This window comes from Haemorhous mexicanus, chromosome 6, assembly GCF_027477595.1.
Source record: "Haemorhous mexicanus isolate bHaeMex1 chromosome 6, bHaeMex1.pri, whole genome shotgun sequence".
Lineage (NCBI taxonomy): Eukaryota > Metazoa > Chordata > Aves > Passeriformes > Fringillidae > Haemorhous > Haemorhous mexicanus.
The window spans coordinates 51,103,414-51,125,906 of NC_082346.1; the positions used below are offsets into that span (position 1 = coordinate 51,103,414).

Sequence of the window (22,493 nt, forward strand, 5' to 3'; positions counted from 1 at the left end):
AAGTGGTGGTCTTGGCCTGTCTTCAGTAAAAGGTCTAATATGGAAATACAGTTTTTGATTCTATTTTAAGTTTTTTATTTAGGGATGAAGAAAATATTTGGAAGTATGATAATGAATAGGAAAGTATTTGTACAGTGGGAGTTGGATCTCAGTGTGATATTTGATCAGGCTGTACTTAGTTACTTTGTAAAAGTATCTTCCTGTATAATATTGATGACATTCAACTGAAAACAGTATATGAAGAAAGAAGCATTAGGAATTGAAGATAGAAATAATTGAAATGAAGCACACAACTTTAATAATAAATGCAGTCAGTCTTTGAGCAAATTACTGAGAAAATGAGTGTGGATTTCATCTTACAGTATCATTTAAACCCAAACTGGATGTCTTCCTAGATGATAAATTAAGTGAAACCTAAGCTAATGGGCTCCAGACAGAGGTAGAAAAGTAAAATGTAATGAGATCAGTCTAAATCCAAGAGTTCCTTTAAAGTTTAAGCTTTATAAACTGGAATTTTGTGGAATGTATATGAATTAAGTTTCTTTCTGTGGCATTGCTCTTATAAAGCCAGTCCTTCAAGGGTGTTCTGTTATCTAACATTATTTATCTGTAGTAGAAGTAAAGTGATGTTGTAACCATGTGCACTGCACTTTTAACTGCAAAACAGTGTTTGACATCATTAATTTGACCTATTATTTTTTTCTTAACCTTGTTTTTTATTGGAGGAATCATCCTGACCATTATATGGAAACTTTTATAGTCTCTAAAAGCATAATTGAACTCCACTGCGCTTAGAGTCTTGCAAATGTAATCTGCCATTGCAGGGAAATTAACTGATTTAAATTACTGCACTTGGTTCTACTTCTTTAGCTTGGGAGTAATCATTTGTGAAATCAAATTGGCACATGAAAAATGAATTGTGTAGTAGTTTCAGAGGGCCGTTTCTTTGAAGGTATTGTTACCATATAATTGCATAAGGAAACCAGTGTACTTATTTAGCATACTTGCAGACACGCAAAGCAAAATTAATGTTTTTATTAGAGCTGAGGGTAAAGCAGATGAAGAAAGAAATAAATACAAGGAATATTCAGTCTCAATACATTGCAAATTTCTATTTCATTTTTGAAAAATTGATAAACCTGGTTATTTCTAGAAATATAGAAATGGGTGTATGCAAATTGCTTATCATTCTGTGAAATCTAGTTAAATGAAAATTGTGTCAAAGACACTATATGTTTAACATGTGTTTTAGATCTGAGATGAGTAAAATCAATACATCAATAAATGTGACATACATGCATAAGTAATTATTGAATTAAGTGTCAGCATTTTGGTTATGCTATTTAAACAAACATAAGTATAGAATTTAGATGTTAATGTAGGAATGAGATTAGGAAGTTTTCTTTTAAAATTCTGCTGTTAAAATGAAGTTGCATCCTTGTATGTATTCTTCTGCATAGAGAAGCCCACTCTGGATTTCTGCATGCACCTCCTCATGAACCTTGGAAGTCATTGAAATGCAGATTTAGGGAAAGCTTAGACATTGTTACAAGCATTTCTCTCTTTGTGCACAAAATGGCTCTTTTCAAATGATGTTAATAGTATTTTTCCTGCTTTCCATCTTTGAGCTCTGCAACCAAAAGTGATGGAAGGAGATTGCAGGTGTCCCTCTGAATGACTAATAAGACATTTTTCCAAATGCTGTGATTGCAGCAAACTATGATTATTCTTGTTGTTGTGTATATATCAAGCTTTATTCAGTGTTGTCTCATTAGTTCCAAATTCATTCTCAGAGTTACTTATTTTCCTAATATATCAGCCCCCTCTTGAAAGCTTTTCTTTTCTGTAGCTGATTTTATAGTTTAAGAAAAGGTGGGGTAATTTTTCTCCTTCCTTATACTGTACATTAATTTTAAGGTCCATTATTATTTCCTTCAGCTTCTGTAATCTCCATTATTTCTGTGTCTCTTAGTCTTTTAGTCTAAAATTTCTATCATACCAATGCAATTACTAAAATGATTTAACTATATTTCTGCTTGCAGCATTCTTTCAAGAGAATTCTGTTGTTGCAGGACAAAACGTGCATTTAAACCAGAGATTAATTTTTGTTTTTCCAATTAGTGGAATAAACTAGGCTTTCTAAATTTTAGGTTTTGAGGCCTCAGTTTAACTTGTAGACATTAGAATAGTTAAGAACATGTTTATACCCTTAAATTCCATTAAATACTTAATGCTTGTCTGAACGAGATAGACAGGGAGAGCTTTTTTAGTCTGGAGTGAAAATTTGTGGAGTATCCATGCATAGAAAAATACATTATTTTCTAAGTAAATAAATTAATATTAAGTAAATTTAAGTTACTCAGCTTGGGTTGTGTGGAAATGGAAAGAGGAGACCCATACTTTTCCAAATGCAGAACTGTACAGTTCTGAGTGTAAACATCAGTGCAGGCAGGTGTGTAAGCAGTCTAGAAATTTATATTTCAATGTCTCCCGAGGTCCATGAGGAGGCACATCCAGAGAATGTGTTCTCACACATGACTATCCAGAGTTATGTGGATCAGTGGAGGAGACTATTTGGGAACTTTGTTTGTTGGTAAGTAACCCTGTTTGTATTGCGTACAAAGTAAATATGTACGGAAAACTGAATTCATAGAATCACAGAATTATTTAGGTTGGAAAAGATCTTTAAGTTCATCAAGTCCAACTGTTAATCTGGCACTGCTCCATAATTTTCTGGTCTGCACTGCTGTGTTAGCATCTACAGTGTGTGGATAGTTCTCTTGGTTCTCTTGGTGGTGTTTTTTTTGAATAAGTGTTAAGCCAGAATCCCAGCAAAGAATGGACATGTATTCTGATCCTAAAAATATTCAAAATACAAAACTGGTAGGTGTCCTTATTCTTTCTTGGCTGTGGCTGTAAGAGCAGTGGTGGAACAAGGATGGAGTCTGTGGAAATAAGAAGAAGGCGATTCCATGGATGTTGAATGCAAATACTTTGATGGAAAGCAGCACAGTGCTGTTTCTTTTTTTCATTTGTGGGAGCAAGAAGACAGAGAATCCTTTTAGAAAGAAACATGGTTGTAAACTGGGACAGGTCTTGAGAGATAAGTTGTTTTTCTCCTTGAAATAAGTTGATAATTGTACAGTTGTATGTACAAATGGTTTGACATTTGTAGAATGAGAACTTGTTTTATGCCAAGTCAAATAGTAATTTCTCAGATGTTCTCTACAAACTATTTTCTCAGCAAAATTCCTCTGATATGCAATGCTTAGAGTCATAGAATCGTTAATCTGGAAAAACCCTAAGATTATCGAGTCCAGTTGCTTACCCAGCAGCACCATTTTCTCCATGTCCCTGAGTTCCATATCCAGGTGCCTTTTGAACACTTCCAGGAATGGTGGAAGTGGCTCCACCACGTCCCTGGCAGCCAGTTCCAGTGCCTGACCACCCTTTCAGTGAGGAAAGCCACTCTCCAGCCACTCTGTCCCCAGCCTGTAGCACTGCAGGGGTTTGTGTGACCCAGGTGTAGGACCCAGTGCTTGCCTTTGTCGAACCCCAAACCACTGGCCTTGGCCTGGATATTAATTAAGAGATTAAACAGGACTGGCCCCAGCACTGAGCCCCAGGGATCCCCACTTGTGACTGGCTGCCAGCTGGATGTAATTCCATTCACCAACACTCAGGACCCAGCCATGCAGACAGTTTGTAACCCAGTGAAGAGTACAATCCCTAAGCAACTATGCACTTAGCTGCAAAACTAATATATTTTTTTAATCTGATCCGGGCTTATTTTTATTTTCAATTAATCTTGGCTTATGTTTGATTTTTGGTGAGTGATCTGACAAAACACTGTTCATATCAAGCAGTTTAAAAAAGAAACAAAACCACATACATAAAGTGCTAAGTAGGAAGTATGGGCTTTAGATTCCTACTGGATTTGGAGTAATTTGTAAAATGAGTGTAATGCTTTAGTAGTAGAATAATGAACTTTTTATTTTCTCAGGAAATAGAAAGACACACTTAGAAAAGTAAACAAATAGAATGTTCACTTAGTTGACAGATGTTTACAGTTACTAATACTTACAATGAATGCTTTGTCAAAGATTGCATCCTGCATAAATCTGAAATTTAAAATTTAAATTGCCTGTTTTTAAATTTAAAAAAATGGTGATATTTCATTTCACTTCAACATATTAACTTTGCTTAACTTTTGAGTGGATGATTTTAAAGACAGCCTAATTCATGACATTCTTGTGTGTCAGAGCTCAGAAATACAAATGTTTAGTTAGCTAGCTAAATATTCTAGTGTATCCTGCTTTATTCTTAAGACTGTATATATGTACTTTTCATTTGCATTCCATGTTAGTCAAGGGATGAAATTTAAATTGCCTTCTGCTATTTTAGTATCTCTTACTGAATGAATGAATGGAATACTTATTTTTAATTCATGTGCATAAACAACAGGAGTGCAATTGTTGGCTGGTCTGTTTCTGCCTCTCGTTTTGTAAAGGAGAAAAATCCACGCATTGCATTGATGAAACTTAAAGTCACAAAGAAACTTAAAGTTACTTTTTTTTTCTTAGAAGATTGATGACATATCATAAGAAAATTTAGTCTCTGCAATAAATTGCTATTAAAAGAATTTTACAGCAAATTTTGTAGTTTATCCTGGTTGTTGCATATTAATTCTAAAAGTGAATGTAAAAATTTGGATGTTCTTTCAGTGCATTTCTGCCTCACTCTCTAAATTGTTATAATTTGTAATTATACAGGAGGTTCTGCATGTTGCAGGAGTGGAAATGCAGTTAACAGCTGCTGTTTCTTTTTTGACTGTTCTGCAAGAGGAGTCGGTGTCCATTCATACGTACTCCCACTCCTTCCTACACATCATTCTCCAGAACCTGGAACACAGAGATGCAGGTCAGGGCTGCACAGCCACTCTGATGGCAGATGACCTCTACATGTTTTGTTTCCTTAGTGACCCTACAATACTGTGTCAACAGTGAGTGCAATCACTGTGACTTTGTATCCGGACTCGCGTGATCAGGAAGATTTTTGCATGATGACCACTTTCATACTGATATTTAAATGTAATTCTGATTGAAGCAGAAGAACCCCTCTCACTTTGTCTGAAGGATTAAATCCCAAACTTGTTTCTGAGTCTGAGCTTCTCTTGAAGTACCAACATTTTGTGGCTGTGAGAATGGAGGGAGGATGGTTGACATTTCTTCTGTGTTGATTATTTTTTCTTAATTTCTTTGACACTAATTTTAGAATACAAAGGAAAGAAAAGGCCTGTTGTGCAACTAGAAAGTTTCAGTGGGCGTAAGAAAAGAATGAAATGAGGGAATTAGCTTTATAAAGCAATTAGAATAGTTAATAATTTTATGTAGGAATTGGAAAGGTAAAAGAAATGGGAGAAGACCTTGTTTCTTGCCTATCCTACTTCGTACTCTGAAGCCTTGAATGTTAATATGGTGGCTTTCAGATTCATAGCTCCTTGAAGATGTGTGCAAAAAGTTAGAGCAAATTTTGTAAAACTGGTATATGTTTTGGTTTAGTTGTATGTACAATATAAGACATCATATATAATTCATATCTTTTAAACAGGTGTCAGCAATGCATGGTTAGAAACTCTTCTTGCTGTAATAGAAGCTTTACCAAAAGAAACTGTCAGACATGAGGTAATACTAATTTTTCATGATCACAAAAAAATATTAAGATTGTAGGATTGTATTTCCCTGCAAGTTTTATTCACCTCAGTCAGATTTGTGGCAGTTCCATACCTGTGAAAATGGTAATGGTTGTGGAACACACTGTAAGAGTGTGCAAAAATGGGTGAAAAAGTGAGACAGGAAGGTCACCTTAAAAAAAGTAGTGTTCTTCAGCAAATAAAGTTTACTTTACACTTATTTACACTCCACTGTAACATTTCCATTGCACTTTGTATTCTCAGTAGCACGTTTTCCTGCATCCTATTTTGGTTTACAGGGCAGTATCTCACTCTATGTCTTCATGAAGAAACTACATTTTGTTTACTATTGGACTAAAATTCCAATATCTGCTAAATGGAACTGAATGCTGGAGATCCATTCCTTAGTGTATTTCAGTAGTTCTTGGTGTACCAAAACTCTAATGCACTGCAAACACTCTTAATTTTTCACCGTGTAGCTCAAGAAAGAAAGAACAAGAAAACCTTACACTAAATTATAATGCCAGTCCCCTTTAGTCAGCTAATTTATTCACTTTTAATTGTTCATATTTTGTTAGGTTCAAAAACTTTGCAACAGACATGTTGACTGTGTTTAGAATTTAAAACAATATGGAGATTTAAGTAAATGATTGTTTGTGTAGTATAAAAATCCCTCTTAAAATAAGAGTAAAATTCAGAACTGTTTAAAAATTCAACTTGTAAAGGGTAAAAAGTTGGAAGAAACACAGAGAAATTATTCTAGTCACCTTCAAAATCTAATTGCAATGTAATTTAAAATAGGTAATTTGAACAAAATTGACTATTGATGTGCATAGGTGCCGTTATTGTTAGTACTGATTAATTCAGTGAAAAGGTTAATGACATTTGGGATGTGTTTTTGTAGATTTTTTTTTTTAAGATGAGGAATACTTTATTTGATGCTCACAATTTTTTCCACTCATATTTCTTCTTTTTTTTCCATGTAGATTCTGAATCCACTTGTTTCCAAAGCACAACTTTCTCAAACACTTCAGTCCCGCTTAGTTAGTTGTAAAATCATGGGAAAAGTAGCTAACAAATTTGAAGCTCATATGTAAGTAGACTGTCAGTATATTTTCATTCCACAGTGTAAACCAGTATTTCTTTATTAGTGGACAAAAATTACTCCAAGAAAAGTAGACTTTATTGCAAAAATGAAATAATTTTTTTTCAGAGATCCTTTTCATTATTTAACTAGAATGTTTAGACTTGCTGATGTTCATAATTTTATAACTTGAATTTGTGTGTTCTTTCACAGATTTGAAAATTGATACCATTTTCAGGCCATTCTTCCATATTGTTTTTCTTACTAGAAAATAAGTCACACAGTGGATTTCTCTGCAAACTTACAGGCACAAACACAACTTCATCTCTTCTGAGTTTCTTGTCATAGGAAGAGGAATTCCATTCCTAAGTTTTCTTTATGTAACCAAATCTAGCATGTAGATCTGTTTTGTTTTTTTTTCTATCCCTAATTAAAATGTAGATATATGAGGAACTAATGCTATTCCCTGATATTTTCCAGCCCTTAGATTCAGTGCCTGTGAGCCTGGACAGAAAAGGGTGCAATGCTGGAAGTCAATCTGAGTCACTCATCTGCCCAGAGCAGTTGGTGTGGTCCTTTCCTTGATCAGTTTACCCAGGCCTGTGACAGCAGGACCACTTCCCCAAATGTGTTTGGTAGCTGGGCAGTCCAGCACAACATGACTTTGAATTACAACAGAAATCCACCATGGGCCACTAAAGGCCCAGAAACTGCCTAGTTGAGGAAGCCCACTCTAACAATGATTTTGATCTGCCCCAAAATGTAAAAATTCAGCATAACGGGAAAGAAGAACAATGGGACAATATGACAAGACATTTAGGAATAAATTTCTTTAGGTTATGTGGTTTTTTCTTCAATAAAAAAGAGCTAGAAGCACCCAAAAGGAAACTATCTAAATCTTCATTTGCTGTGTGTGTGTATATATATATATATATATATATATATATATACACTTGTTGAACATGCAAAATTTAATGAAAATGGTAGAGTAGTATTTTTTGACAATGTTACCAAATCTTTATGATCCAAATCTCTAGGATTCTGTCAGAATAGTAGTCTGCATTTATTTATTTGATGTTACAATCTCATGGAAATAATGACTTTATGGATTACTTGGAATCTTCAGTGAAATATAGTAGTGTTAATTAGTAGCCATAACAATCATATCTTTTGAGGTATTTCTTCAACATGATTCCTTGCTCTTCAGAAGCAGGAATCCCCACATTTCAGCAAACTGGTCTTAGCACCTTTTCTGCACAGCCTCTACATTTTATAAAGATAACTCAGAATTTTCTGGGATATCTTGTTCTTCTGGTAGAGAGCTCTTGAGTGCAGTTCAGCCTGGGTCCTCAGGTTTCGAATGTGGCAGACTGAGTAAAATTCAGGGCACACTCTCATTCCCCTTTCAGAAGGGCTCTTGGTACAGGCCCAGAAGACATCCCTATCCTCAGGAGTAGGCAATATGTAAGCATATCTCCACTTTCTTCTACAGAATGGCACAGTTTTTCCTCATAAAATTTATGCTATAATTAAAAACTTCGTATTTGATGTTATTCTGAGGTTTTTTTATATCCTGTCCTTGTCATGGAACATTAGTTTTTCTACCCTCCAGTGTTCCAAGTTAAAAAGTCTTTTTTTCTTTCTATGTAGCCCTAATTTAGTGTATTCTAAAATGCCAGACTTCCAAGACTGTACAGTTTTTGAAACTTGAGGCTAAATTTTTTCTGTATGAAGTAAATTAATTTCCACTGAAATGAATGGAGGCTGTGCAAGCTGGCTTGAAAATTTGCTTCTCAGTGTCTACATATTATTTATCTTGAGTTTTGCAACATCATAAGGATTTTTACAGAGATATTTTATGAATACTTATCACAGAACCTTGGGCAGTGAAAGGAAACACAGTGGCTGATTCTGTCAAGTTGTAATATGTGTTTTTACTGAAATAAGAATCAAAATTTTTATTTTGTATCTGCCATTGATTTACATGAATACTTGGTCTACTTGCCTGAAGGCATTGCAATATTCAAGCTTTTAATCTTAAATTCTTTTTCTCCTTTCTTCCTAATTATGTCTTGGGTGATATCTGCATATCAAAGATGAGGTATTACAGGCATTTAATTGGGAATTGCATTTCCATTTATATAATCTTTTTATTGTTTCAGTGGCTGTTCAGAAATTGTTCTGAAGATTAGAAGTTATTAAATGAGGACAGCATCCCACTAAAGCAGCCTACCTACTATTTTTGTAGATAAATGATTTCTTTTATAAGAAATAATAGATGAATATGAGCAAATGATGACAGTAAATATTCCTTTTCCTGTTTCTTTGTAACATATATTTGCATCCAATGTACAATATTCTTTTCTAATTGCTGATTATCAGAAAAATCCTTTACTGTGTGTGATAAATTAGTAATATATAGGATAAACAAATAATATGTGAGTAAAGTTCAGTACAACTCAATAGATTTTATATATTCTTGTTCTATATATTAATAAAAAGTGTTCCCATTTTTAGTGTTAAAAGAGAGGTTCTTCCATTGGTAAAATCCCTGTGCCAGGATGTGGAATACGAGGTTAGAGCTTGCATGTGTCGGCAGCTGGAACTCGTAGCTCGAGGAATAGGGTGAGTGCAACTTGCCTGACTGATCTTAAATGCAAAATATTTCTCTAAAATGTTAACCTAAAAACTCCTTCTAAAATTGCTGAATTCATCATACTCAATAATGAATTTGGAAGGTACAGATGTGTTCTTAGTGATTGGCTGTTGGCAGTTGTCTCCTTTCCACTTTTAGATTTTTCTTTCTTTTTTATAGTAAAATTTCTGAACCATAAACCCAGCAGATTTTTTAAATAATGACTTCATCTATAGCTTCTTGAAATGATCTCAATTATCCATTGGTGTTATTTGTCTTATTTAAAAATTCTGACAAGTATTGGTAGTTTTAATAATTATTGTGCAGCGTTTTGAGAAAAAAATGCTAAATGGCTTTTGTAAGCAAATTTCAGCTCAGTAACAAACTTTTACTCAAAGCTTGAAGGCTTTCAATATTCAGCATAAGACTGAAAAAAGTCTGGAACTTTAATAAAAGAAAATGTTAAGTACATACAGGATTGGTCTCTGAATGAACAAATATTTTAAAATTCGAGGCCTCTCTACCTGTTATTTTGTCAGGGAAGAAAAAAAGCAGTAACTTCTTTTACACATTGAAAATATCTGTGCTAGACAGCAGAGATATAGATTAGATCTTATACTAATAAGTAACCGTAAGTAACCATACTGGAAAGGAAATTTTCTAAATTCTGTTTACTGTCTTTAAAATGAACTAAATTTCACTTATTCTGGGAGTTGAAAGTTTAAAAAAATCATAGGTATTATGCAGTGGCAAACGACAGCATTACTGCTAATTTACCCCACCTTAGAACAGTGGGTTTGATAGGGCTAAATACTTTGTTATCAATTACTGATCTGTCCTGTGTATTTTTTCTTTAATTCTTTCCTCACCAACTTTTGTTTTTAGCATTAATGTATTCATATAGACTTCTAGCTCTGAAGTTTTTGCTTAATTCCTTCTCAGTGCTTTAGATGATTTAATCTCATGAGAAATGGTGGACATTGAGTGCTTTCAGTATGGGAGCTATTCCAGTGTGTCATGTTGAGGATGAATAGGTAGTGGTAAATAAAAAAATAACTAAACAGACATGAGCAAATTTTCAGGTAAATATTGAAGGTATAATGTGACAGCAGTCCAAATACTTATTTTTACTAGTCAGTGTTATTGCCACTAAATGATCTGTCATTTTCTCATCATTTTATTTGAATGTTTAATCATTTGCTTGGAAGAATACTGTTAACACCTCTTGATTTGCTGGTAGGTGTAATAAACTCTGTAAGATGCAAATCACTTTGATGCTGATTATAAACATTTGAAAAGATTGTTGTTTATATTGACTTACAAAAGGGGCAGCTGTTACTGCTTTTGCCTGATTGGAAGGGATATTTTGAGCATTTTTATTTCAGCATCCTGGAGTTAAGTATCAGCAGTATTTTAGTAGGTCAGTATGTACCAAGGCAAAATGGACAAGCAGAGCCCCTTTTTTTACTACTTTAAACCAAGGCCAAAAGTCAGTGTTTAGGCTAGTTGGGATATGGCGGTTTCTCTGAGCAGTAGATCAATAGTTCTCTGTAAAGAAGGAACATCTTTGATGTATAAAATTTCCAGACACTTCAATCCAACATGGCTTATATTCAATAAATTTTGAATTTGGACCATCATATTGAACATATTTGACAATAACAATTTTCTTACTGATACAGTGAAATAGCTGGAGTACTTTGATTTTTTTTTTTCAGACTACATTTTCTCTGATTTATTTTGAGCTTATTTGAATGCTTTTTTAATGATGAAGTTCTGCATTTAAAGGCTGCATGTTTCCTTGGTTGACAAAGAAGAAAAGTCCTGAAATTGAGCAGAGATTTTTTTATTGAGCTTTAATTTCCTTAGAACATGCTCCGTTTTTTCTTCTTGGCTGCCCAAAAAATATCTAAATGAGTATTTCAAGGCAGAATTCTGTTTTGCAGTGGCAGTATTGTTTCATTGTAAGTTTTCTTTTGACTGCTTGCTTCATGTTGCAGGACAGAACTAACAAAAACTGTGGTGCTTCCTGAGCTAGTGGAGCTGGCACGAGATGAGGGCAGCAGTGTACGCCTGGCAGCTTTTGAGACCTTGGTGAACCTGCTGGATATGTTTGATGCAGGTAAGAACCTAATTTAGACTTCCTAGCCCAATTCCTAGTGCTCTAGTGCATCTTATAATTGTATTTAAATGCTTTTCGTTCTGACTGCATTATTCAGATATTTCTGATTTTATTTTGTTCATTGCTTTGTCCTTTATATTTCCTTATATTTCATGTCTTGCAGTGCTTTATATGCAGAAAGTTTTAAGGGAGGTTTGCTAGTTGTCCATGAAATCAATTGTCATATTCCAAGTTTCTAATATAAGACACCTAAATGGAAAGAGTAAAATTACTACATAAATTATGGGAATATTGTCTTGCTAGTATTTAATTAATTAATGTAGTGCTATGAGTACACAGAGTACAAAGTGTTAGCTCATCAAAAATGTACTGGTACAGCAACTTGGTGATGAATTGCTACAATATATGTATTTAAGCCATATAGAGGAGTGGATAAGGAAAAGAAAAATATAGTTTAGTTTTGGGGAGAATACTGTAAATGGACTTTTTAGCAGTAAGTGTTTATATCAGTAAGTATGGTAGTAGGTTAATTTTCTAATTCTTGAGCCTCTGTATTGATGCTATCAAGTTTGTGCCTCTCTTTGCATCTCTCACTCTTCACTCCTCCTCCCCCACCCCTTGCTGTAACTGCTGCTTTGGGTTACTGTAAGAAGCCTAGAGAAAGCAATCAGGGGTTATTTACAGGTTTTTAAGGAATGTTTCTAGAAGTTGGGTTTATGTGAGTTTTGCTTTCATGGCTGAACGAGAAAATGAACACTTTTGAAGACAGATGACCCAAAATTACATCCTAGAGTGTCTCCCACAATATCAAAATATTTCTTCAGGGCAATCTAACTTTGTTCAGCCACAATTATTTGCAGAATTTTGGTGTTGATCTACCATTAAAAAATCATTATCCCTTTAAAATGCAAACATTTTAATACAATGATTTTATTTAAAATAAGTCTAATGATACAGATTTCTTCAAACATTTGCTCATTTATTTTGTAAGGACACAGAGTGTTTGGATTTGGATTTAATTTCTAAATTATTTAGTTTCTTTCCTGTGTCCTGTATTATTTTGTTTCTTTGTGAATTTATTGTAGACCAAAAGATTTTAAAACACTTCTCAGTAGGTTTAAAAAATTATCTTGCAGAATATCCTGATTTTTCTATTTACTGTCACAGTCATGTTCAGTCTTGATCTCCCTGTATTCCTACTATTGTAGGAAATCTTACTGTAGGAGTACTGCAGTATTCTTTCCCTCTGTATATTCTTGGTGAATGGAGAAGGTAGTCACTGTTTATTTATTCTCTCCCTCATCCTTTTCACTAACAACAAACAAAAAATGAACATAACAGGAAAGGTACTAAATTTAGGATGTTTCTCTCTACCTCTTGCTTTGTACCTTCAGTGAGTGCCTGCCTGAAGTAATCCTGAGAATGTTAAATGAAATTTTTCTCAATTTATTGCAGAAGTTCAGTCTCTGTGCTCTTTTTAAAATGTTGACAAATGGCTAATTCTAAAAATTTCTTTTGTTTTTCAGACGATCGGAGTCAAACTGTTCTCCCATTAGTGAAATCATTCTGTGAAAAATCCTTCAAAACAGATGAATCTATCCTAGTTTCTTTATCTTTCCATTTAGGGAAACTGTGTAATGGATTATATGGTATGATATAATTTCTTTTTAAAAATCTGAAACGTGAGGGAAGATTGGAGAATTTGAACCCCTTAGAATGGGGGGAAAACTGAAATGCTAGTTAGTTAGATTTTGGAAATTTCCTCTCAGGGTGACCATCTTGTTTGTTGTTGCATATTGTTTATTGTTGTTTTTGTTTTGTTTCTACAGGGTCAAAGATGGAAACATGGTGTTTCATCTTTATTGGTTTGACTAATTTTTTTGGGTATCTTGGAGCTTGTGATTTGGATGATTGAATTTTTGAAACTAGAAACCTTTGAAAACATTATGATGTTTACTTTGTTCTTTTCTGTGCTTGATCTCCTTTTTAAGGCACAGTGCAGAGTGTGGCCCAGAAAGAATTTCAGGGGAGACAGGAGATGCAACTGCAGCTGAGGCCAAATCTGTACTCATTACTTTTATACCCATAATCTATGCTTAAATTTCCACTTGAGCACAGCACAACTTTCCTTGATAATTCTGCCTACCATGTATTACCTGTGGAGGAAGAGCACAGAATCATGGCTTTACATTATAATTTCCCCCTAGACTCTTCAAACCTTTGATCTTTCCTAGAGCTCTTTAAAATGAACCTTCATGATTATGTTAGAGATGATCAAAGTGACGATTGCTTCACTGCAGATTACTTGAAATGGTTGTTCCACAGTGTCAAAATGTGATTTTCAGAGACAGACAGCTAGGACAGTCCATCTTGTGTTTATCATGTTTTTCCAGTATTCTTTTCTCTAGGTTGAATGACTAACTCCTGATCTTTGTTCACCTCTGAACTCCATCTGACAAGTTCATATTTTTCTCCAAGTGTTATGCCTTAGGGCAGTTGAATGAAGTGAAAGGATTGCTTCACATGTTTTGCCAAATATATTGCTGTTCACTTTTTTCAGTATGAAAAATTGCCTTTTTAAAAAAATCTAGCAGCTACTCTTTCTCTTTCCTGGCCTTGTGCAGGTGATGCAGATCAGGCTAAGCATGGTACCCTACCGCTGTTCTCATGGAACAACAGTCTCAAGTTTTAAGACCATATGTCCAGTTGCTGGAGATCATTTTAATCTCTGTCTTTCTGGAGAATAAGCAGTCTCTGTCCTTGGTTGATGCTTTCAGAATGCTGAATAAGCAAAGTTTCTTGTCTAGCATCCAGAAGATCAATGAAAATACTGTGAAATAGTACCACAAGTAGGATACAACTTACTGTATTCAGTTACCTATCCTAAGCAACTGAATAAAGTACTTTACCTATCCTAGGCAACTACTTGTCACTACTATATGGGTAGTTTTCTCTTAGTTGTTTTTCCAAGCAGTTTTGGAGCACATTTATAGTTTTTAATCTATCATTCCCTTGTTGTGAAAGTCCTGACCCTTATTGCCTCTTTTGTTCCACAGGTCCTGTTATCCCATACTAGAAGGAAATTGAATCAGTTTGACAAGTTTTCCTTTTGCCATGTTGGCTACTGCTATTTTTGGGGGGGGGGGGGGTGGGGGTGGGTGGTATATGTGGGGTTGTGTGTATGTTGGTATTTAGTAGTAGTTTTTTTTTGGTTTTGGTTTGCTTTAGTTTTTTCAAACATGTGAAAGTAACCTGATTTACATAATTATATAGCTTGTCCTTTCCCTCTCCAGCTATTAAATATAAGTACCACTTCAGCTCTTTTCTATTCCGCTATTTAAGACTTCAACAACTAGTACTTTGAGTCCTGGAATGAAGCACATCTGGCTGCACATTTTGAAAACCTCTTGTTTAAGATCAGATCCACTGACCTGTTGTTTCTCTGCTTAAAGATGGAATTTTTGTCAGAGTTATTAATTGTACTCAGCCTGATGATATTAGTGGAATTTGAAAAAAAAATTCTTAAGAATTTCAGCCTTCTTGATACCAATCAATGATAGCTTTTCCTTGTCCTCTGGAATACAAAATGGAGAATTTTCTTGGTTATTCTCTTATTACTAATGTACTTGTAGTTTATTAATTCTTCTTGCTAATTACATTCCAGTTTGTTCTAAGTGTACACTACACTTGCGTGTACTAATTATACTCTGCTAGATTCAAGGGGGGTAGGAGGAAGGGGAGGGATAAAATCAAGATATATGATAGATTTTAAAGTGAGATTTGTTTGGGTACATTATTAATAGCATTTGTAATGAGGAAAGTTTGTTGTTTTGTTTGTTTTTTTTTTTCTTTTTTTGAGGCATTTTTACTCCTGAACAGCACTTGCGGTTTTTGGAATTTTATAAGAAGCTTTCCACACTGGGTTTACAGCAGGAAAATGGGCATAATAATAATCAACTACATCTGCAAACCCTGGAACAGGAAAAGAAATATATTTCAGTGAGGAAGAACTGTGCTTACAATTTTCCAGTAAGTAATATTTATTTAAGGTTTAATATTAGCGTTGTGCATATGTTCACTAAATAGGAGTATACAAGTGATAGAGGAGTTATTCCCAAATTGTTCATTATTAGCTAGATTTTAGCTCTTTCCTGCAAACTTTCAGTTAGTGAGCTTGTGCAAAAGAGTTAGCAGGATATACTACTCTTTGCAGAGCCTGAGAAAATTATTGGCAAATTTGGACCAAAGAAATGGTGTTCTAAGAGTTTACTGGTCTTATTCTTTCCTGCACATTTTCTCCAAATTCTTAGCACAAAGGATTTGGGAAAAAGTCTGTGAAGCAGAGTCCCCAGTTTCAAACCACTTGAATCTACACTTTCACATTCACTGTGTGTCACATCATTCTAGGGAGTTGGAGATTGAAACTGAATGCTCGGGTTGATGTTTTAGTCATGTTCCTGCCTGAGTACAGAAAATCTTTTCAATTTCATGTGGGGTCTTTAAATACACAAGTCATATTTCTGTAAATCTGTTTAGAATTTTAACATCCTGCATTTGTATTCAGTGAAAACATGTTTGCACTAAGAGCCAGTAGACAGCTATTTTTTTATTCTGCCTTTTAAAGGCAAACACACTGAATGTAGGTAGACATCTGTTGGTTTGTTTGAGCAAAACCAAGGTGTGTACAAACACAATCATATTGAAATTCAGATTCTTGCTTTGCTGCTTGCTAAAATGTTCTTTGTTTTTGAAGAATCCATTTGCAGTTTTTGCTAGAGTACAGAAACATTAACAATATTATAAATCTGAAGTTTTATATCTCATGGTTTTAATTCTTATCTTCAAAAAAAAACCAGCCTGCAGCATGTTTGGAAGATAAATAAATTTGGTTTAGTTCTCAACTCTGGATTTTGTCTGGTGCCTGTGTTTTAACACGCCAGCAAAACCTCCACACTTCCTCCATAAAATAATAACCTGTTACCTCTCAAGTTCATCTGATAATCTCTGCTAGTGTCATCCTTTAGCTGTGTAGTTAAAAAAGGATTTATCCTTCCACAGGCCATGATTGTTTTTGTGGATCCCAAGAACTTCCATTTAGAACTTTATTCTATATTCTTCTGCCTTTGTCATGACCCTGAAGTTCCTGTCAGATATACCATGGCCATAAGTTTCTTTGAAGTAAGTCTGCAATGGTTCTTTGTTACTGCTCACATGGTTTTATTTTATTTTGTTTTTGTCTTTAAGCTTACATTTGGGGCTGTTCAACCAAAATAAAAAGACATAAGAAAATGTACTGAAATTACTTCATTTTTCATGGGTGTTTGGTTCCTTCTAACCTCTGTTTATAGCCCAAATACAGACATTATTTTATTGAAGTTGTGTGATATTTGTCTGCAAGAGATTACTGGTAGGTCAGATTGTAAGGAGCAATAAAAAAAATGTACAAATGCATAGGTGTTATTAACTATATGGAGTGAATTCCAGAAATTAAAATGTGTTTCATAACAGTCTTTTGTTTCAGTCTTTGAGCTTAGCTTTCATGCCTTTTTTTTTTTTTTTTTTGCTGGGGAAATTGGTTAATTAAGCAGTTTGCTGAAAACTTTCAAATTAATAGTAGAGGGAAAAAATGGCTTTACTTCCACCATTGTAAGAAAGATGTATGGATTTCCAGTTCTCATTACCTATTAATGTCTTGTTTTAATAAATGAGAGTCCAACATAATTGTTGAAATTGTAAAATTATCATCAATTCTACATAGTATTTTGTTTTAGCTGTATAGAACTATTAAGGAACTGCCTGAATATAAGGAAAGTATTTTACCTTATTAAAAAAAAAACAGCCAAAAAAACTGTAAAATTATACCTTGGTCTAAATGTACATTTCGTTCTTGTTGATTTAATTTTAACAGTTTAACTAGGCAACCACCTGATAGGCAAACACGAGTAATTTATGGCATTCCCTGCTAGCTGGATTACTTTCCAAAAAATAAAAGAGCTTGTAGCCATTTCCTTAAAGCTTCATCTTGATTGGAAGTAAGCTCTTATTTTCACTTGGCTTAAAGGAACATTAAAATAACCATCATCTAAATATTTCTTGTGGCAAAAAAAATCTCATTCCTTGTGTTATGCTTGCTATAAGGGCTTTTTAATGGCATGGAGATGGACTGCTGGTGTTTTTTAAAAATTTACATGAGACTTATGAATCACATGAGTCACTGTCAAAAACCAAAAGGAGTAAGGAGGGGAAACTTCAAGTTGCAGATTGGGGAAACTTAAAATCCAGCACAGGATAAGAAAATTTTGCGCTTCATCTTCTGTAAATTATACAGCAGGCTGACTCTTAACTCTCCTAATTCACAACATTTGAATATTCCTCAAGGGAATTTCTAGCCTTGCAGTGCAGCCTAAAAAATTCTTGTTAAATGTGAAATAGAGTTAATTCTAAAAGCATGCTTCATAGTTAGATAATAGACCTGTTTCTTGTCTCATGTTCTTTATATAAGCATATTTTAATGTGATCAGTGGAAAAGTACACAACTTTAGGAAGCTGATATTAAACACTTTTTTGGTGTCTCTTCATGCTTGCTGTAAAGTAAGAAAGTAGTGTTGTGCCATAGAACTAAAGAATGTTTCACCTTGCTATCTTACTGTCATTTTTTAGGTTGCTAAGCTTTTAAATTCTGATGTGTATACAATACATAAAGAACTGGTTACACTATTACAGGATGAGTCACTGGAGGTAATACACTTTTATTGGAACGTTTTTTGCTTGCTACATTGAGGCAAATTATCTTCATGTTTAATAGCTCTTCACTAACATAGTAGAGTAACAATTTAAAATGATTAACAGCTTTTACTTCTATTGGACAGGCTCTGCATAAAGATGCCAGCCTTCTGTGAATAAAAAGGAGGAAAATAGGAAGGTGTTTGAATTTAGTAAACCCACACTAAATTTATTAGCTTTTAAAAATACTAATTCTAAATAGTTTTATTTGCTGTGTTATTTATTACCTTACAAACTCTAAAAAGCTTTGGGTTTGGTACTGTATTAAAATAATAGTTGAGAGGATTCAAGGTCTTTTGCTTTGTTTCATTTTTATTGTCCATTTGAGGAGGAGATAAAGGAGTTGTGTGTGGTTCGAAGATCAAGATTCACAGAAAGAGTTTTGGTCCATGGTAACTTGCATAGACCATGAATCAGTTATATTGCAGTAAGCATAGTGAGACTTTATAGGATGCAAAAATAGGACATGTCCTCTGATACTGGTTTCTCTGGTAGTAAGTTAGACTACTCCAGGTAGAAAACTTGTCTGATCACATAAATAAAAACTGAGACCTGTAATGCTTATATTACTTACTGCATTAAAATATCAGTCATCAGTGCTACTAATCAATGCAACTAATCTCCATTTTCATTTCAATATGAGAGAGCAGTAACTTGAAAGGTGTCAGCAGGGATATGTTGGTGAGAGTTAAAAATGAAGTTGAGTTAATTTACAGACCTTTTTCATGCAGCCTTTCTTTAAATAGGTGTTGGATGCCCTAGTAGGTCACCTTCCTGAAATCCTTGAACTAATGACTAATAGAGGAGAAAACAATGGATCAGAAAGCAAGGTGGGTATTTTCATGGGGTTTTTCAAATTTTCTTTCTAAATGAGGGTAGTAAATTTCAGACAAATTTTGTAGGAAGAGGCTTTCATTATTAGTTTCAGCTTTGAAGAGATATGAAGTTTCTACTTTTTATTTTTTTTAATTGTTGACATTATAAGCTTTAACATTAAAAAAAATTTGAAAATATTAGAGTCAATATGAAAATGAACAGTTTATACATGTTCTTTTTCTAATTAACCACACCTAAGTGACAACAAAACTTGGTTTTGTGTTAAGGGATTAATAGCTAATGCCTATTTTAAATTTTTTCATATTGATGTATCAATTGCTCATGGATGCCATTTTCAGGCTTCTGCTAGAAGGAAATCTATTTCCTGAAGTGAAGACACTGAATTAAGAAATCTGTACTCAGCTCCCACCTTTTTTAATTTAATTGTATGTGGCTCTGGATGATGGTTAATCCATGACTCCTCATCTCTAAGATGGAACAGAAAGGATGCTGGTTTTGAGCATACTTCCTAAATGTATGATAAATTGAGATATTGCAGCAGTATAAGAACTGAAGAAATTTATTTTCTTGTACGTGAAGAAGTTGACAGTGTAATTTAAAAATTTGAATTTGTCAGTTGTTAATAGCTGTAAATATATATAACATATAGCAAATGCAATGTCAGGTGTGGCAGTTTGTTTCATTTTTCTTAATATTAAAGGGAATTTAACTTGGCTACTAAAAATTCTTTGCCTTCTACTGAGAAAAGGTGTACAATTCCTACTAAAATTAATTCCTACTAGAACTAATTAGGGGATTGAGAACAATAATTACAAAGATTAAGAGGATAAAAGAGAAATGGGATTCATTTAGTTTGAGAAAGAGAATGCTGAGGAGAGTTGGTGTAATGGTTTTAATATCTGTAAAAGAATGTTACAAAGAGAACGGTGTTTAGTTTTCCTTTGTCAGGAGAAGGGATTGGAGATGAAACTGTATTTAGCTGGTACTGAAATAGCTTTTGTATTAGTCTTCCCTTCTTATATTGTTGTGATTTGCCTTTTAAGCATAGTGACAAGACACACAGCTTGAAAATGTAAAATTACTGTTTATCATTCTGTTTCTAGTTACTCTCTATTCCTGACTTGATTCCTGCATTAACAACAGCAGAACAGAGAGCAGCAACTTCTTTAAAATGGAGAACACATGAGAAGTTACTACAAAAATATGCATGTCTCCCTCATATCATATCAAGTGATCAGATCTATTACCGTTTTCTTCACAGGATGTTGACAATCATTTTGACAAATGTGAGCCCACCTGTCGCTTCCTCATTTGCTTTTATTTGTTAATGCAAGTTAGACCACTGGATATTTGCTATGTGTAGTGCTTCCTGTGTTATGTTAAAGTCTTATCCCTTTCATATGGTATATCAAGCCCTGTCATTATTTCTATGAGAATTTTTGCTGAAAACTTGACCCGATTTGAGGAGCAAAATTTGGATTGACAGTTTTCCTCCTACCCAAAACTTCTTCCTTTCCTTGTGCTCATCATCAGTGTGTTTCTAGCTAAATCAAAACTTTTTTTCTCTGGAATATGCCTTCCTTTTTCCTGATTCCATACATTACAATGTGTTTGTTCTTTTTGAAAGAACTCTGCATTTCTAAACTAAATTACTATTTAGAGCTAAGAGTCTGTAATTTTACTGAGTTAATTCAAGAATAAAACTGCTGTAAGAGAAGATGAGTAAATTTTATTTCTAACACCTGCGATACAGGAGGTGCCTTGCAAACATGGAATATTTTAAGGTGCTTATGAAATAGTTAAATCTACAAGTTGGGCAGAAGGAATAAAGAAGCAGGCCATGAATTTGCCAAACTTCCTAATTCTCCCATACGTTATGGCATTTATTTAAAACTTTATAAAGTTAGGCTACTTTTTAGCTATTTTTCTTCTAATTCTGTATATGTTTTTAGTCCTACTCCTGCAGATAGGTTTAACTGTGTTCCCTTTGTTCCTTTCAAGAATGTCCTGCCGGTGCAGAAAGCAGCTGCTCGGACCCTGTGCGTGTATTTGCGCTACAATCGCAAACAAGAGCAGAGACACGAGGTCATTCAGAAACTGATCGAACGTAAGATGCTCCTTCCTCCTTACTGAGAAATGAAAGTTAGCTTTGGCTGAGAATCTGCTTACAGTTACATTTATTCAGTGCAATTTCCTTCCATCACTGGAGGGACTGTGCTTGGAAGACATTCAGTTGTTCATATTATCACCAGCAAAATGTACAGTGCATATGTGAGGAATATAGCTGGAGCTTATAGAAGTTTATATAAAGGGCTTGGGGAAGAGGCAATGCAGAAACTGACAATATGCCAAGACCCTTCCAACCCTACTTCTTTTAGCCAAAATTCTTAAGTTGTGGGTGCAGCAATATAAAAAACAGAGTTCTGCTGTAGAAGTAAAATTCTCTAGAGACTTCAGCATAATAAATCTCAGAAATAAATTATTAATCAGTCACCTTAATTTGATGTTTTGGTGTATGCTATGTGTTTTAAAGATAGCTTAGGAGTTTTAACAGTTCTCATTAACATTCCTTGATTTTTACACAGTAATTTTGATACTCCTGTGACATGGTTTGAAAGGCATACAGGACTTTGTTTGACACTGTAGCTAGTTCACTTGCTCTTTTGATTTTTCAAGTGCTCACTGACACAATTAATTGATTTTAGAATGTTAGGTTTTTACTAAAAGAAAGAATTGAAATAGGCTGAGAATATGTCTTTTGATGCCTGTGATTATCATCTTTTAAGTCAAAGGTCAGCCTGTGAAATGTTTTCTATCTGACATTGAAAACTTGACAGATAATAGCTGCAAATTTTTATTTTTCAGAACTGGGCCAAGGAAAAAGTTACTGGAACAGACTTCGTTTTTTAGATACTTGTGAATTCATTATGGAACTGTTTTCAAAATCATTCTTTTGTAAATACTTCTTTTTACCTGTGCTTGAACTTACACATGACCCAGTGGCAAATGTCAGGTATGTAGAATATGTAGCAGTTTACCGGAAAAAAAGCTTTAAATAATATACTAAGAAATACTGTTATAAGTTTTATGTTTTGCTTAAATAATGGAACTTGAGTAAAAACATAAAGAGCCTTCAGAATGACTAAAGATGCAGGAGAGTGTGGGAATGGTGCTAGAAAATCCCAGAAGCATGTCAGTAGGTAACTGATAAAGTTAGGTGTGCATATCACTTGGGAAATCCAGAGGCCTCCTTATTTTTCTCAATTTAAAAAGAAACCGAGACAAACCAAAGATGCTTATGGACTGTAGTCGTGTATTCATGATCACGTATTCATGATCT

General features: G+C 34.2%; 1 protein-coding gene across 8 annotated transcripts in view; it reads left to right on the forward strand.

The window, feature by feature from the left end:
• Positions 1 to 22,493, forward strand: part of PPP4R4 (protein phosphatase 4 regulatory subunit 4) — a 59,150-nt gene that overhangs the window by 24,715 nt on the left and 11,942 nt on the right. For 4 of the 8 annotated variants that reach the window (XR_009487015.1, XM_059850217.1, XM_059850218.1 and 1 more), the window contains exons 4-16: positions 4,773 to 4,920; positions 5,611 to 5,684; positions 6,679 to 6,785; positions 9,294 to 9,401; positions 11,412 to 11,533; positions 13,060 to 13,182; positions 15,393 to 15,562; positions 16,592 to 16,711; positions 18,194 to 18,271; positions 19,063 to 19,146; positions 20,257 to 20,439; positions 21,155 to 21,260; positions 22,019 to 22,166. Coding sequence is in view for 6 of the 8 variants with exons in the window: in XM_059850217.1 (XP_059706200.1) it covers positions 4,773 to 4,920; positions 5,611 to 5,684; positions 6,679 to 6,785; positions 9,294 to 9,401; positions 11,412 to 11,533; positions 13,060 to 13,182; positions 15,393 to 15,562; positions 16,592 to 16,711; positions 18,194 to 18,271; positions 19,063 to 19,146; positions 20,257 to 20,439; positions 21,155 to 21,260; positions 22,019 to 22,166 (1,571 nt within the window). In the remaining 2 variants the exon portion in view is untranslated. Of the gene's footprint in view, positions 1 to 2,495; positions 2,594 to 4,772; positions 4,921 to 5,610; positions 5,685 to 6,678; positions 6,786 to 9,293; positions 9,402 to 11,411; positions 11,534 to 13,059; positions 13,183 to 15,392; positions 15,563 to 16,591; positions 16,712 to 18,193; positions 18,272 to 19,062; positions 19,147 to 20,256; positions 20,440 to 21,154; positions 21,261 to 22,018; positions 22,167 to 22,493 lie in introns of those variants that run through there. The other 4 variants (XM_059850220.1, XM_059850221.1, XM_059850223.1 and 1 more) reach the window with 4 other exon arrangements.